This window comes from Uloborus diversus, chromosome 2 (genome assembly GCF_026930045.1).
Source record: "Uloborus diversus isolate 005 chromosome 2, Udiv.v.3.1, whole genome shotgun sequence".
Classification (NCBI taxonomy): Eukaryota; Metazoa; Arthropoda; class Arachnida; order Araneae; family Uloboridae; genus Uloborus; species Uloborus diversus.
Genome location: NC_072732.1, coordinates 214,701,212 through 214,717,441, shown reverse-complemented (window position 1 = coordinate 214,717,441; position 16,230 = coordinate 214,701,212). Strand labels below are relative to the sequence as shown.

General features: G+C 31.8%; 1 protein-coding gene across 1 annotated transcript in view; it reads right to left on the bottom strand.

Moving 5' to 3' along the window:
* The window catches only part of LOC129216269 (multiple PDZ domain protein-like), a 125,045-nt gene that overhangs the window by 7,129 nt on the left and 101,686 nt on the right, over positions 1-16,230 (bottom strand). Inside the window, 1 exon segment of the mRNA XM_054850474.1 lies at positions 12,843-12,949. Coding sequence (XP_054706449.1) covers positions 12,843-12,949 — 107 coding nt within the window.

Genomic DNA, 16,230 nt, shown 5'->3' with positions numbered 1-16,230 from the left:
CGTTCATTAAAATAAAGCTACGTTTTTCAGCAATTCCTTTTTCTAAACCAGATATTTCAGTTGGCCACGAGGATCAGTTTTGCGAGCTGTACGTAAGGCAATACTGTTTTAGAGTATTAGAATTCCCCTATTTCAATTTTTTATTGCTGACTAAAGTCTTCATTTTCTAAAGCCTTCAACACATTAAGATAAACTTTGGTAAATTTAATAACGAATTTTTTACAAGTAGTTGAAACGAACTCGGATGCAATTGAAATACATTTTTTGAGGGGGCGTGGCAAAATCAAGAATGTGCAAGTCCACTACTGGGTCATTCCATGTCAACTCAACACACCCATTTTACCTCACCCCCTCAGATTTTAATAAAATTTGGCACACATATAGTGGGCACTAAGAATAACAAAAATACAAAATTTCAAATTTTTATCTTGAATAGTTTTTTGTGTACGGCCTTGTAAAGTTTTCAAAAAATCGTGAAAAAACTACAAACAAGCAATTTTCAAATTGCTCTAAAAGCTGACAAAATTGAGTTAGAGAGGTGGGACCGGTGTTATTTTGTAGCTTTTTTAATGCTCTTTTAAGAGATATGCAACATGTCCTATGTAGTAGTAAAAAAAGTTTTTTTTTGGTGCAAATCAAATTTTTGATTTTGATTTTTTTCAAAAAGTACCACTTTTAAAATTTTCAAAAAAATTCTATAAATAGACAGTACTTTCATAAACTGCCATGCAAAGTTTTATGATGGGATGGTTATGGGATCTATGCCAAAAAAAAAATATTACTGACCCCTATTTTTCTTAAATACCAGATTTTGACCAAATAATAATTATTTTATTGTAGTAAAATATATTGTAGTAAATGCTTTCATGACAGATATGAATGTATTGTACTTTAAATTCTTCTTATAAAAATACTAGTAAAAATTAAGGCAAATAAAATACCAAAATTTAAAATTATATCAATTTATGCTGTATGAAATACAAATACAATAAATATTTACAATAAAATTTTCATAAAAACAGTTTTGACCAAATAATAATAATTTTAATGTAGTGATATAAGATTTTATGAAAAATCACTTGAGTAGGGAAAACTGGGAGGTTTGACCCACTTTTTACTAAGGTATTTTTTTTTTTTTAAAGTTTGAATAAAAAAAATTCCTGGTTGACTTTTTTCGAAAGGAAATACATCTAAGCAACTTTTTACATTGCTGTTATTTATTTAAGTTAAAAATTATTTTCTTTATTAAAGATTTTTCAAGAGTGTTCAAACTGGGTCAAACCTCTCCACTTGAGGGACGTTTGACACACCATAAGAGAGGTTTGACATAAAACTATATATACCCTATATATAATATACATTAAATTGTTTATGAAATAAACACTCTGTGCTCATATAAATTCATAAAACCTATATTTCTAGGCTATATATAAACTATGGTTTTGGGGCAAAACTGCTAGTTCTGTATAACATAATGATGTTTTAGAAATCTACAATACAAGTTGAACATACTTTTGTTGTTTGGTGAATACATGAATAGTTATCATTAGTCGACAGCTTTACAATAATTAACAGATTTTATAAGCCTTTACATTTATGAGTGATATAGAAGGGTGAGAATTATTTTAACTTCATTGAAAAATCACTACTAACTTAAAAAAGGTTAAAGAAGTGAAATTGTTGAGTATAAATCAGATTTTATGTAAAGAAGGAGGTCTATGTTCAGAAGTTCACTGTTTAAATTTTGAAAAAGCCAATTGGGTTTGGTCTATATCATTTTCTAGAAGAACGTAAGTTCTTCCTGTTGGAGTAACAGGGTCCACTCTTGTTAGTATGTTCACAACAGAGACCCACATTACATCTGAATGCCTGGGGTAGGAAAAAGATTTGGTTGGTCCACTTGGATAAAGAAAAGCAATTTTAACTTCATCTTGTTCTTCGTTTTTTTTCTAATACATAACCAAGCCACCAATTGTTGTCATACACGGCAGTAACGTAGCCTCTTATATCTTCAAATGTAAGTTTCTCAGGAGATTTCGTTACCTCCTTTTCCCACACTTGAGTATCATTTGAAAAGTACTTCACTAATAATTTTTAACCACTTTTAGGGATGAACGAATGGAACTGCTGCGTACCTAACCTTTGATTGTTAAGGCTTCTTTAAATCGGGGCTGTAAAATCTTATCAGTTTCAATGTAATCTTTTTGTGTGGAAAAGGCAAAATCTACTTTTGGAACATTTTCGACTGCCCACTCAAAAAGATCTCTTGGTGTTTGGATCTGGTTTTCGTATGGCCTCTGCAAACTTGCTCGAGCTGCCAGTCTCTTAATTGAACCGCCCACTCCATCACAAGGCCCTTTTTCATGCGCCGTGGCCGAAAAGTGCCACTCGACTTCAATACCGAAATCTTTCTGATGAAGACAAAGGTTCAAAAAAATTTTCTTATTTTTGTATTGTGCGCCAGAATCGTCTGAAAAGTAATAGATTTTTTTTGGAAGCTTTTGGAACTTATTTGTTAAATAAGGAATGAGTTTCTTGAGCAAAGTGTAGACTGCGATTGTATTGTGTTCTAGGCAGTCAGAAATGACAACGAAGTTCACGTGTTCAATTTTGCCGTTCTTAAAGTATATCACAAAGGGATGAATGGTGACCTGCTGACTAGTCCAGCGGTAGCTCTGGGCTTCATCCTGTAAAACTATGCTGTAATTTTCAGAGAAATCACATGTAATTACAAATTCCGACTCTCTGATGTTTTCTTTAATGTTGTTGAGGAATGATGCTTGTTGCTTTGCAATAAAATCATGTCGGACTAAAGGCATGTTGCTGCAAAATAAATCTATAAATTCGTCTGAGGTTTTCTCAAACATCTCTAGGTTGCAGCGATCGACTGACACCCATTGGCGAAACTGAACTTTTTCAATTAAGTTTTTTTCAAAAGAAGTTTCTAAAATTTTCCGTAAAGCAGTTTCTCCAGGGCAATACTCACAGTTCCCCATGTTGCAATCTATTGTTGATGGGTTACAAAGCATCTTTGCAATACAATCCTTGTAGGTTTTCAAGTTACCATCTGTAAGTGAATTTAGCTTAGCATTTTCCATCATCAACTTTATGCTTTGATGAGTTGTGCACACACATACAGAGTGTGTGCCGCTCTGCCCAGCTAATATACAGTGTTTTGGTTTTAATTCCGCGAATTTAGAAAAACCAATTTTTATATTTGGGTGCTTATCTTTGAAATGATTATAAGCTTCTTTTAGATTACACAAAATAAGTCTTTTTGACATTTTTTTCTTGCCTCCATCTGGCAGAGTGACTGTTACACAATCTTTCATTCCTGGCATCGCCTGGCTAATTTCATCGTTTTCGTAAAAAGAATGCACAGTTTCGACTGTTTCTGTTGATAAACACTTCCCTGGCTTTGGATTAGGACCTTCCATTAACCCTTTTTCTTTCAAAATTTGTTTTGACTGTCGAACTAAGTAGTTTGGAGCATTAAACTCACGCATTATCTTCCTAACACTCCATTTCTCGGGTAAACATGTGAGAATCATAATTTTTTTTGATCTATTTGTACAATTCAAAAAGTTGGTTTTCAGATTTTGAAGAACCGATTGGTCAATTTCAGTATCATTATCTGATGAAGAATTTTCAGCAGCAACAAAGAGTTTACGTTTCATAGATGAGATATTTTTTACTTTAGTCGAAGCATACTGCTTGGAAGTTATTTTCTTCTTATCAATCGGGGACACACCTAATTCTTGAAGTGAAGTATTTAGTGTCTGTACAATCACTGAACTTGTTGCAAAGTCTGGATCTTCGTCTGGAACATTCACCTCCAACTCAGGAGAATCTTCATTTTCAGAATTTTTTTCACTAATGGGCAGTGTATTTTTTAACTTAGTTAGGTCTTTTCTACACTGATCACAAATCATGGAGCCATCGAGTATTTGTGGAAATGAACCTGTCATCCAAGATGTGACATTTCTCAGTTTTTTTCTATCTCGAACACCATGATTTGTTTTCTTCAATGGATTACAACACTGAACTCTTACCACAGAACTGCATTTTTCACTAGTTTCCATATTTTCTAAAAAATTCTTAAAACTTGCCTTTTAACTACAAGTTTTAATCATAGATTAAATTCGCTAACACATGAGAAATACTGAAGTTCAAAGTAATAATTCTTTTATGTGAGGTATCACAACTATTTTACATTATGGAATGGATAACTTAAAACAGTAATAAAATTTAAAACACTACTTGTTAGCAAGGTCTCTAGTCACTGAATGAATGCTTGTGGAGAGTCTGGCTTGAGCAAGTTAGAAGAAATACCAGACTGCCACATGGGGGGCCATGTGGCAGACTGGTGTTTGTTTTAACTTGCACAGAAAGGTACCAACTTGCTAGATCTGCAGATACTGGATCAAGTGAATGGAAGGGAAAAGTTTTATTTAAATAATACTTGCTTATCAAACTATTTAGCTACAACAATATTTATTGTAAATTTATCAACTTTTCACACAGCATAAATTGATATAATTTTATTTAAATTTTGGTGTTTTATTTGCCTTAATTTTTACAAATATTTTTATAAGAAGAATTTAAAGTACAATGCATTCATATTTGTCATGAAAGCATTTACTACAAAATATTTTCCTACAATAAAATAATTATTATGTCAAAATCTGATATTTATGAAAAATAGGAGTCAGTAGTAATTTTTTTTGACATAGTTCCCATTACCATCCCATCATAAAACTTTGCATGGCAGTTTATGAAAGTACTGTCTATTTATAGAATTTTTTTGAAAATTTTAAAAGTGGTACTTTTTGAAAAAAATCAAAATCAAAAATTTGATTTGCACCAAAAAAAACTTTTTTTACTACTACATAGGACATGTTGCATATCTCTTAAAAGAGCATTAAAAAAGCTACAAAATAACACCGGTCCCACCTCTCTAACTCAATTTTGACAGCTTTTAGAGCAATTTGAAAATTGCTTGTTTGTAGTTTTTTCACGATTTTTTGAAAACTTTACAAGGCCGTACACAAAAAACTATTCAAGATAAAAATTTGAAATTTTGTATTTTTGTTATTCTTAGTGCCCACTATATGTGTGCCAAATTTTATCAAAATCTGAGGGGGTGAGGTAAAATTTTAATTAAAAGTGTGTTGATTAGACACGGAATGACCCTACTACAGAATACAAAATATAAGAAGTGCTGAAAATAATGGTGAATTCACAATTAGTGACGCTCCAGAAGTAATATCACATTACAAAAAAAGGTGAGCGGCTGTTACAGAAGCAGATGAAATTGGATTCCAAAACTCGGATTTGTTTTAGAGATCGTTCAATTTGTATGCAATATTACTAAATCACTCAATATTTCTAGCGCTCTTTTAGCTATTGTTACTTGTTTACTGCACAAGACATTTTTCCATGACTTAAAATAAATTTCCATGACTTATAATGAAAATATTAATTTTCCATAACTTTTCCAGGTCTGAAATTTGTTTAGTTTTTTTCCATGACTTTCCAGGATTTCCATGACCCGTACGAACCCTAACGCTTTTAAACAAATAACCGCTCCGATTCTTAACTTTTTTTTTCTCATTTGAATGTTGATAAAATAGAATCTCCCAAACGTGCTTTTTCACCTAAAGTTGACGAAAGTGGTAAGAAAAAGAGAAAGTTTCTGATCATTAAAGAAAGGGTCAAGATTCTCGATATCCTTGAATAATTAGAAAGTGCTTTGAAGGTAGCACGGCAATTAGATATGTGTGAATCTTCGATACGTACAATTAAAATTCAAGAAAAGGAAATCCGTAAACGTTGAGAACTTAGTTTTAATATTGAAGCTCGCAGTGTAGTATCTGAGCAAAATACAAACTTCATTAAAATGGAAGCTGCTCTTTCAATAGGGCTTAAAGATGCCTGTTCCCACACTGCATAAACCATTATCTTCATCATTTAAAAAATTATAATTAAGTTTATGATATCTTCTGTTCAGTGGGTACTATAATGCAGTAATGTATTTAATGTAAGTATCTTACGGTTTTAGTTCATGTCTCTCATTTATCATTGACTTTGTGCTTCCACAATAGTAATTTATGGAAACACTTTTTCTAAAATGCAGTAAAAGTCAAGTTCTTTATAAAAGAAACGGTAATATATAGTTAAGGAATGGTTTGAAACAATTTGAGGACTGTCTAACACATGTCTGAAATAATTGGATATGCTTATAAAATATTTCTAAACATACGTTGTTCCACAACGCGAAATTTCGACTTGCGTGAGGGGTCTTGGAACGCATCCCTTGAGTAAGTCGGAATCCGACTGTAGGTCATTAAACTTTTTTTGGTTAAAGAAAACCTTTCATTTAACTTAAGATAGGAAATGAAAAAAGGCAGAGCCCCAAAATTTATTTTAATTACTGTTGTTTAATTTTTTGAATTTATAATTGAACTATTTTTTTGAATTTATAATTGAACGTCAACATCAAAGAATCAGCAGATTCTTTGCTGTTATGGCACATTTAAGATGCTTTGCTTTCACTAAAAATTATAGACTATTTGGATAAAATTGTAAATATAAAGAATGAATTCAGGAACATTTATGTTTAAGAAAAATTTCTTTTTATATATTATTCCTCAAAGTTAAATCTTGTGTTGCTACTTTTAGGAACAATTAACCGTTAACTGTTTAGAAACACACAAAATAAAATAATAATAATATGTTTCATTCAGTTGTCCAGGCAAAGTGAAATGCATAAGATTAAGAAACCAAAATCTTAAAAATAAACATTATAAAAAGATTTTTTAGAAGAATAAATTTAGAAGCTTCAATAGATTAAGGGGAAAGAATGCAATAAAATAAAATGAATCTAAACAATGTGTGTTAAGCAAAGAAATTGTTTAGCTTGAGAGCTAAATTTCTAGCAAAAAGCAAAAGTGCAGCAAGAGCTATTTGTTACTATGAATAGTTTTCATATTCAAACAATCTGAACTCTATTTAATAAGTAAAAGTTTATCGAAAAAAAAAGAAAGAAAGAAAAAGAAAAGTATAGAAGTGGAATTCCACAGAGCTCCCACACAAATTAAAACCTGGTTGTCAAGCTCATTACTTCATAGACTAGGATTTGCAAACACTTTTAACTGTAAAACTGTAAGTAACAAGATAAAAACAACTTTTACTTGGCTACATTTACATTAATTAATTGTTACCAAAACAATATTTCAGCACATAGCAAGAATTTCTACGTTCAGGGTTCATAAATTGTGACATTTCAGATGCCGAAATAGGGAATCTCAAATATGCGAAAAAAGTTTTGCCAAAACATTTAATCCCTGTCAAAAGTAAGAAAAAAGTTTTCAAATAAGTTTTTAATAGGAAACTTGAACCTTATTTCACACATTTTTTCCATGTTGAGAAGTATACAAAGCAATGCTACGCATAGTTTCCTCCTTAAATTTGAAAAAATTCCCTTCCTTTTAAAGCTTCTTGAGTTTAACATGAAAAGTCCTTTTATATTTGGAAAGAGTAAAATTCAAAAATATAACAAAATTACATGCTTTAAAACAATACTGGATGCTATACCTGTTTGCAAAACATCCGAAATTAATCAGAATTCACCTACGTGTGCTTTATTTCGTTTGGAAAAGAAGAAAGATATTGGCTCCTGGTATTGTAACCAAACTACTTACTTCTTTTTGTATAAAAAGTATTCCCAATCCATGCATATGTAAATCAATAAATGCTGACTTTATTGTTGTTAATAAATGCTGAGAAACTAGTCCTTTTGTTATAGCATTGATAAAACAGTTATACCAGGATTTTCTTTTCCACATTAACTAAGGGTTAAATATTGTCAACTATAAGATTGGTGCACAATATGGTGATTTTTCTCACAAGTACAAAACTTATGTTTGTTAGCACCAAGATTTTGGTTTAGAGTAAACCATCGCAAAATCTCAACTCTGAAACTCAAATAGAAAATGGTAACATCTCACTGCAGTATCCAATAAGATTAATCCCACTATAGGTGATCCCTCTTTAGTGATTCCCAAGAATTTGTGCAAAATATGACGTAAATTGTCATCCAGTACAATGATATTCTTTGCAGTTTTAAACCTTTGTAAAAATATTTTCTACAAGGATGATTCTTATTTTGCATCTTCAGCAATAATAATTCTGCATCAAATATTTTTTTGTAAAAGAAAGAAGAAGTCCCTAATTTTTTCTCTTATTACCAGGACAAACTCTATGATGAACATTCTGGAATGCTGAACTACTATCTATTCAAGGATGGTCAATATTTCTTTTTTAGAAAGAAATTTCCATTTCTTAAAAGTTTGATTCTTTTCTTATTTTTTAATTTTATTTTTGTTTCATAAATATACCAAATAAGAAATTGTCTTTTAATTTAAAAGTATATTGCTTCTCAATGTAATAACACAAAAAAGTATTCCTGTGCATTGAAAAAAAAAAGATTGCTTCCACCCTTAAAGAATGATATTTTCATGAAAAACTGAGATTGTTTGTTAATGCAAAGACATCTCTTTCTGTATTCTGTATGGTTCTATGGACAGCACGTAAAAACAGAAGTAAAAATAACTGACAATTAGTTGAATTTGTCTTACCAATTATTATTCTAAAGATCTCAAATTAAGGATACATTTTTTCGTGTTTGATAAAATTAAAAATATAAAACCTTAAGATGCACAGCAGAAAAAATTCAATATCACATGAACCAGAAAATAAATGAGCTTAATTCACAATATTTACGTGTTATTTCAATCAGATTACAATTTTCTATGTAGAAGAAAGAAATAGGGAGAAAATTTAATCCCTATGGTGGAAAAGATTTTTATTAGGAAAATGAAAAACTTAAGGAATATACAATTTATTTCATTGAAATCAGAGTCATAAATTTTATAAATGTAAACCAGGTATTTTTTCATGCAAAAAATCTCTCTACTTTTTTTTAAACATTTCAATGCTACAAGTAAACATAAATTACATTTGTTTTCACAATAATATACAGCTAACGTACCTTCATTTCCTTTTTCTATGGAATGCATGAGAAAAAATCTCTTTTAAATGTATTGGAATGTTTTCTGAGCTATTAAAGCTGATCGCAATAAGCTAAAAAGTGCATTACTCAGTGAAAGATTAAAACATGTAAATATTACATCACAGGAAAAAAAAAATAATGAAAAAGAAAAAGAGTGTTCTAAGAATAAGTTAACATTAGTTTAAATTAAAAATTAACAAACCCAATAACAAAAACCAGGATTTTCATCGCATGAAATATATCAATTTTGTGTGACACACAAGGTGTAAAAGGACAATATGTTTTTTGGTGTATGTGTGTGTGTGTTCGACTAGTATGTTTTTGCACATACATGATGTTTTCAAAATTGAATCGGTTGATAAATCAGATAAAGGAAATATTTCCAAGAAAAACATAGACAATAAAACTTGGAAAAATGTGCAACGTTTTCCAATATATATGTTATTCAAAGCTGAATGATATAAATTAATATAAATTCATACTGTTTAAAAATTATTTGAAAATTTTTTTCTTTGTAATGTAATTCAATCATAGAATTTATTAGTTACACTTATGAAAATACAGATCTTTGAATTTTTTTATTACAGGCGGACAAATAATTTTGACTTGCAATGTATGCAAGGTATAAATAACCATGAGGGAAAAGAAAGTGTAAACCATCAACAATTAAGCAGTTGTTTACTACTCTTAGACACGGGCTAAGGCACATACAATATATCAACTGCATGGTCATGCCATCCAGAGACTGCAGTTTCATTCTTATTATGCACTCATCAATTTGGAATAGACAATAACTGAGCTGAAGGCAGGTGTCATCTCATTGAAGCTGAGAGCTCCAACAAACTGGTAGCTAAAGTCAGGGGTGCCCACCTCAGGGGGGGGGGGGCTTGGTGCAGACTGCACCATTGAAATTTTTAAGGGGGGCGTGTTTTGAGGGGTATTTTTCACTTTTATGGGGGCCTCTTGCTTTTGGGGTTTTTTCACAATATTTAGGGGATGCACCTTTTCTCTTATGGGGGGCTACCCCTGCTAAAGTAAATTTAGCACACAAGGGAGAGTCCACAGCAATAGTACAGTTGAACTCGTCATTTGGAGATAAAGCTTGGGTATTAAGCAGCAAGGTAGCGCTTACATCAGTGCTTATTGCATGTAGTTCTGTTCTGCCTCAGCCCTGGCTTAAGGGCAGTAACGAATAAGGGTAGTACTGAATATACAAGCTTGGCCTTCAATTGACGAGTTGAACTGCAACATTACTGTGGACTCTTTGCTGGTGTGTTAAATTTACTTTAGCTACCAGTTTGTTGGCACTCTCAGCTTCAATGAGATGACACCTGCCTCCAGCTTGATTATTTTCTATTCTAGACTGAAAAGTTCATAATAAGGACAAAACTGCAGTTTCTGGAGGGCATAATCGGGCTGTCAGTATATTGCATCAATTGTTCAAGTAAGGCAAATTGGGCTCAACAGTAGATTTATCCCCAATATTTTTATCAAAAAGGTTTTTAGTCATTTCTTTTCTTCATTTTATTTATTTTTTGAGATAAATGAGCATTTTAACTAAGCAAATTCAAAATAAAAGTAATTTCAATCTTTATTCATGTATAACAAAGTTAGAAATGTATTTAAATTGATTCACATAAATTAATTTAATAAAAAATAACTGACATCATTTTTTTTTATTGCAAAGAAGTGTTAACTTTTTCAGAATGTATGATGGAAAAAAAACTGAAAAACATGCAAACAGAAAGTTATGGACCAAATATTTTATTTTATAACTAGTGGCACCCCGCACGGCTTTGCCCGTAGTAGAAAATTAAAAAGTCTTTTGGTTCGCCTGTATATGTACAAATAATGTATAGTGAATTTCTCGCAAATTGGCTTGCCCATGTTACGGTTCCACATTATGATAACTTGGTAATTTACTCGTCCATCTTATGATAATTTTGCTCGGGAAAGTGTTCTTAAAATTGGAGTAGAAAAAGAACAAAATTAAATTTTTGAAACATCGCTTCGAGGTTCACACCCCCATGCTACAAACTAATTCTATGCCAAATTTCATGAGAATCGGCCAAACGGTCTAGGGCGCTATGCACGTCACAGAGATCCTGACAGAGAGATTTTCAGCTTTATTATTAGTAAAGAAAGATGCACAAAAAGAAAAAGTTGCTCCCTTGTTTACCTACACACATTTATCTTGATTACTTTTTAGTAATGAACAAAGGTGCACTTATTCTTAGAACAAATACAATTTATGTTTTAAAAGAAAACAGTCAAGAGTGATAGACAGAAGAAAATAATAAAAGTGAGTAACATGCCAGAGAAAGATATTGTGGAAAGGGACAGACAAGTTTAAAAGAAAGATTTAAGCAAAGATGCCAAGTGTCTCACAAAATATTACCTAGAGAATTATGCACACAAGTCTACTGAAGATTAAATGTTGCTAGAAATATAAAATAAAAATGACATAAAATTAAAGTTGGGTGAATGTTTTTTCAAACAGGGAAATTGGAAATCAGTAACAAAAAGAGGGGTAAACTAAACTTCAAAAAAATATATGTTTCAAAACTTTTTTTTTTTTTTTAATTTCAAGAATTTTTTTCAGTAACAATGTTATTACAATCAGAGATTTAGAGCAAAGCACTATTCATTTCAGTTACAAAGTAGTTATATGAGAAAATATGTTCTAGCAAAAAAAGTTTTTGTGGTTAACTTTTAGCTATGTTATTTACATTTGAATTTTGACACAATCAAAAAACTTTTTTTTTTATAAATCATACTGAGAACTTATTAGTTTTTTTTCATTCCCTTTGTGGAGAAAGCAATAGATGCAGAAAAAGATAAAATGTTTTAGAACTTTACAATGGAGCTATATTTAAAAGTTTTGTGAAGATATTTTCTTGACACTGTACTTTTTAAAATGCAGTTTCTTAAAGTAATACCAAGGGAATAATATGCTTAAATGCATCAGTATGATAACAGAGACTTAAATTTTTAAATACTAAGAGGTAAAATTTGACAGAAAGTTGTTGAAAAGTGATCCAGTTAAATACCCCCAGAATAAAATACAACTCTATCTGTACAGATACTAGTATCTTTTAAAAAATGCTGTCTTGGAAGATTAATACAGATTATCCTAACAACTATTTTTAACATTTTGGAAGTATTCTTGCATGTATCAGAATTTTAAAATTAGTTGTGAATAATTTGAAAAAAATTGCCATACAGTCAATACAGCAGCATAAAATAAATTCATTAAATACACTTTTGCCGTCTTAAGAAAATTTATTCTAATATTCATGTTCTAAAATAATTTGAGAATAATTTCAAAATGAAATTGCAAGCAACAATTCTTTTTTTCTCCTTTATGATTTTCTTTTCCTAAACGGAAGACTAAAACTCAAATTTTTTTATTAAGTTAATGAGAAATCTCGATTTAATTAGATTAATTTTTTCTCTTAAAGGTAAGGAAAGAAAATTTGTTTACATTATTTCCCTTGCATAACCAACTCAAAACGTTTCGAAACAAACATTATAATTTCAAGCAACACTCTTGCTTGGAAAACTATGAAAATTTATAAAATGCTGAAAATAATAACAAAAATATTTCATTTATTTTGAAAATTGAGAACAATAAAGATAACCAAAAATATAAATTTGTTATCTATTACTAATATTGACAATTATAAATGAAAAACTCAAATAATTTATAAGACATCATTATCCTGAGCAGCACTTTTGAAATGAAATCTGAAACAAAAATAACACTTACGTGTCTATATTGTCTTGTATTTTTGGTGCCGTAGACAATGACGACGTGCTTCTTCTAGACCCAGCTTTTAGTCGACCGATTTTCATGTGTATTCTACCCATCGTTGTCTAAATAACAGAATGTATACATGTAAGCACAAATTATGTGATGGATAAATTAACATACAAAACATGAGAATGCAAACAATACTGACATGCATTTAAAAAACATAAATGATTCTAAAAACTAAAATGTGTGAAATACACCGCCAGCTCAGTCATTTCCAGCCGAGGACTGCAGTTTTTTGCTTATTAGCACTCATCAGCCTGGCATAGGAAAGTGACTGAGCTGGAGGCGGAAAACCTCTTAAGGAAGCCAAGAGTGCGAAACAAACTGGTAGCTAATATAGAATTAGCAGACTATATTAGCTACCAGTTTGTTTCGCACTCTTGGCTTCCTTAAGAGGTTTTCCATCTCCAGCTCAGTCACTTTCCTATGCCGGGCTGATGAGTGCTAATAAGCACGAAACTGCAGTCCTCGGCTGGAAATGACTGTGCTGGCGGCAGGGACGTAACTAGGTCATTTTCAAACAGGGGCAAGACCTCGTTTCGGCGCCCCCTCCCCCATACAAAACAAACAAAGCAAAAAAAAAAAAAAAATCCCCGAGAGACTTCATAATATCAACACTAGGGCAAAATTAAAAATTTGGAGATAACCAGTGCAAATGGCAGGGGATCCCCCTCTTCTGTCTTGGGGCAAGAGATAGTACTAGTAGCCCTGGTTGGTGCTGCTGTATAGCATGATTTAGAAAAAAAATCAATGAAAGCCTACCTAGGCTATACGCGTTTTACTCAAAACTTGAAAATGTCCACTTGCATCCCTTTGCTTCTCACTGAGTCATATGAGCCAAGGACGAATTTTACACAAAATGCATTTGCAATTTATACATGTCTTGTAATGTAACTTTTCGTTACACCGTGGAGTACTCTTTAACCAGTAGAACAAATAGATAAATAACATTCCATTTGGTATCATTTTTGAACCGTTTCACCACTGGATGCCTTATTTGAATTAGGCAGTTGGATTAGGAATACAGGCACTGCCTGTAATGATATGAGCCTTATAAATGCGACATCTGAGAAACAGTTAATAGAGAAACAGAAACCAAATGTGCTTCAGATCAAAACTCTTATATATTTTCAGTGCGCTTCCGTTCAAGTTATTTTCATTTACAGTGCAACTTCATTTTTCCGAACTAGCGCAGACAAAGGCAATTCGGATAACGAAAATCCGGGTAATTTGTAAAACAAATTCGTAAATAAGCAGACTTATCTTTTATAACTGCAAAAAACGCTGTAGCAAAATTACGGGAACTAAAATTACATAGGATTGTTACTCGCAAACACTTAATCATTTATAGTTCAGCTGCTTTGGGCTGTGATGGTGTAGGAATGACACTCCAAATATGCCATGTTGTTTATAAGATGACTATAATTTATTGCACGTCCTATGCAGGAGTTGTGTATTTAATCAAAATAAAGAGCAAATATTTGGTATATTGACAGTTTCGTTCCGGCTATCATAATTTAGAATTATATCATTTCAGTGAATATATTTTTTAACTTTAAAAATTTGATCTGGATAAGCCGGAAATCTGGATAAACGGGAGCAAGATAAACGAGGTTCTACTGTAATTATAACTATGCATCAAAGTTCAATAAGTTTAGAGTTGTAAAAAATAGCTGATTTCTTACACATTGATTGACGTTGATGATTTAAGCATTGTTTAAAACATTGTGTGGGTAGAAAAAATGTATTGAAACTAAGTCGAAAATTTATCGTTTTAGTTCAAAATAACCCTAGTATTTTCTAAAGGAAAATTGGCAGCCTCCCGAACTTTAAATTGAATCTCCATTATTATAGTGCGAAATTTTTTTCCAAGAATGAGAAAAATTATAAAATTCAACAAATTTGTATTACATCATTCAAATTATATAAACAATGCCTTACCTACTCTCCTAACGTCTTTAGCAGTTAACCACGATGATAAATAAGATGAAGATTGCTAGGGGCCTCTTTTTCGTGGTCTTTCGCTCTTTCTGAATTCAGCTTCAAATAGTTTTTTCGACATATCTTAAAATTGATTTAAAACTATACAAGATGAGTAAAAAATATCCTGAGAACGGAGTAAAAAGCAGAAAAAAAGTTCGTGGTACGAGCTAGAGAAGATACTCTTTAGAGAATGTTTCTGGTGGACAAAGATAGTGGCTCCAATTCCTAAGTCATGGGCTACGGCCAAGGGAACAGTGTAACTATTTTCCCTCAGGCCCTTGGGGTGGGGTAGACAAGTTCTCGTCATTGTAAAAGCTGAGAGAAAGACATCATGTTGACAGCTTTATGATGTTTAATTGTAGGAAAAGGACATTTGAGCATTTCCGCTGTTTTGTATTGGTGTGTACTTCCCTCAGCTTAGCTCCCATATTCCACCTCCCAGAGGAAAATTCTTAGATAAGATATAAGAAAATTCTTAGATAAGATATAAGAAGTATTGGTCACTCTGAGAAAACACATTAATGCTATTTACTACGCCCTCCTACTCTTTCTCTCTCTGTCTATCCTTCCCACTCTTTATCCACATTAAACCATGCAAACTTTCTGCCAGCGCCTGCACAGAGTTTTTTTTGGGGGGGGGGGAGGGGGGGGAATGGCTTCTAATTACTTGTCCTTTTTTAAAAAATTAAATTTAAGCATTTATTTAGTCAGTTTAGCGCCCCTAAAATCTGGCGCCCGGGGCACGAGCCCCGTCTGCCCCCCTCTAGTTACGTCCCTGGCTGGCGGTGTATTTTACTTATTTCTGCTTCAGCCCTGGCTAATGGGCGGTAATTTACTAAAATGTGGTTTATCAATTTTACGAACAGTTTATTAGTTATTGTACTGGCATTTATGCAGGCAACTTGCACATAATGTCCAAAAATTGAGATGCTAACTTAACTATACATAACAATGATTTAATGCAGTGAATTATGTAAAGAAATGATAATGCTGTAAAAGTATTTTTTGTAGCAAGCCGTAATTTTCACGAAAATGAAGATATCGGTGAATTCGTGAGCTGAAAATTTCGTGACTTGTGAATAAACAGAACCGAAATATGAAGTGAAAAATATTTTCCAATGCTTGAATTTTTGTAATTACTATGGGCAGGTGAACAATTGCAAAAATTAAATCTTTGTAAAAATAAGTGCTTTTACAGTAGTAAAAATTATGTTTGATTTTGAAATACAAACTTTACAAGCTTTTTTGGTAACTATTATATAGTCTAAACAAGCACAATGTATGAAGTCACAAATTGTAGTGAAATGCAACTTGTAACTTCATACATTTTTATATGTGTGTTTTGTAACTACGAGGG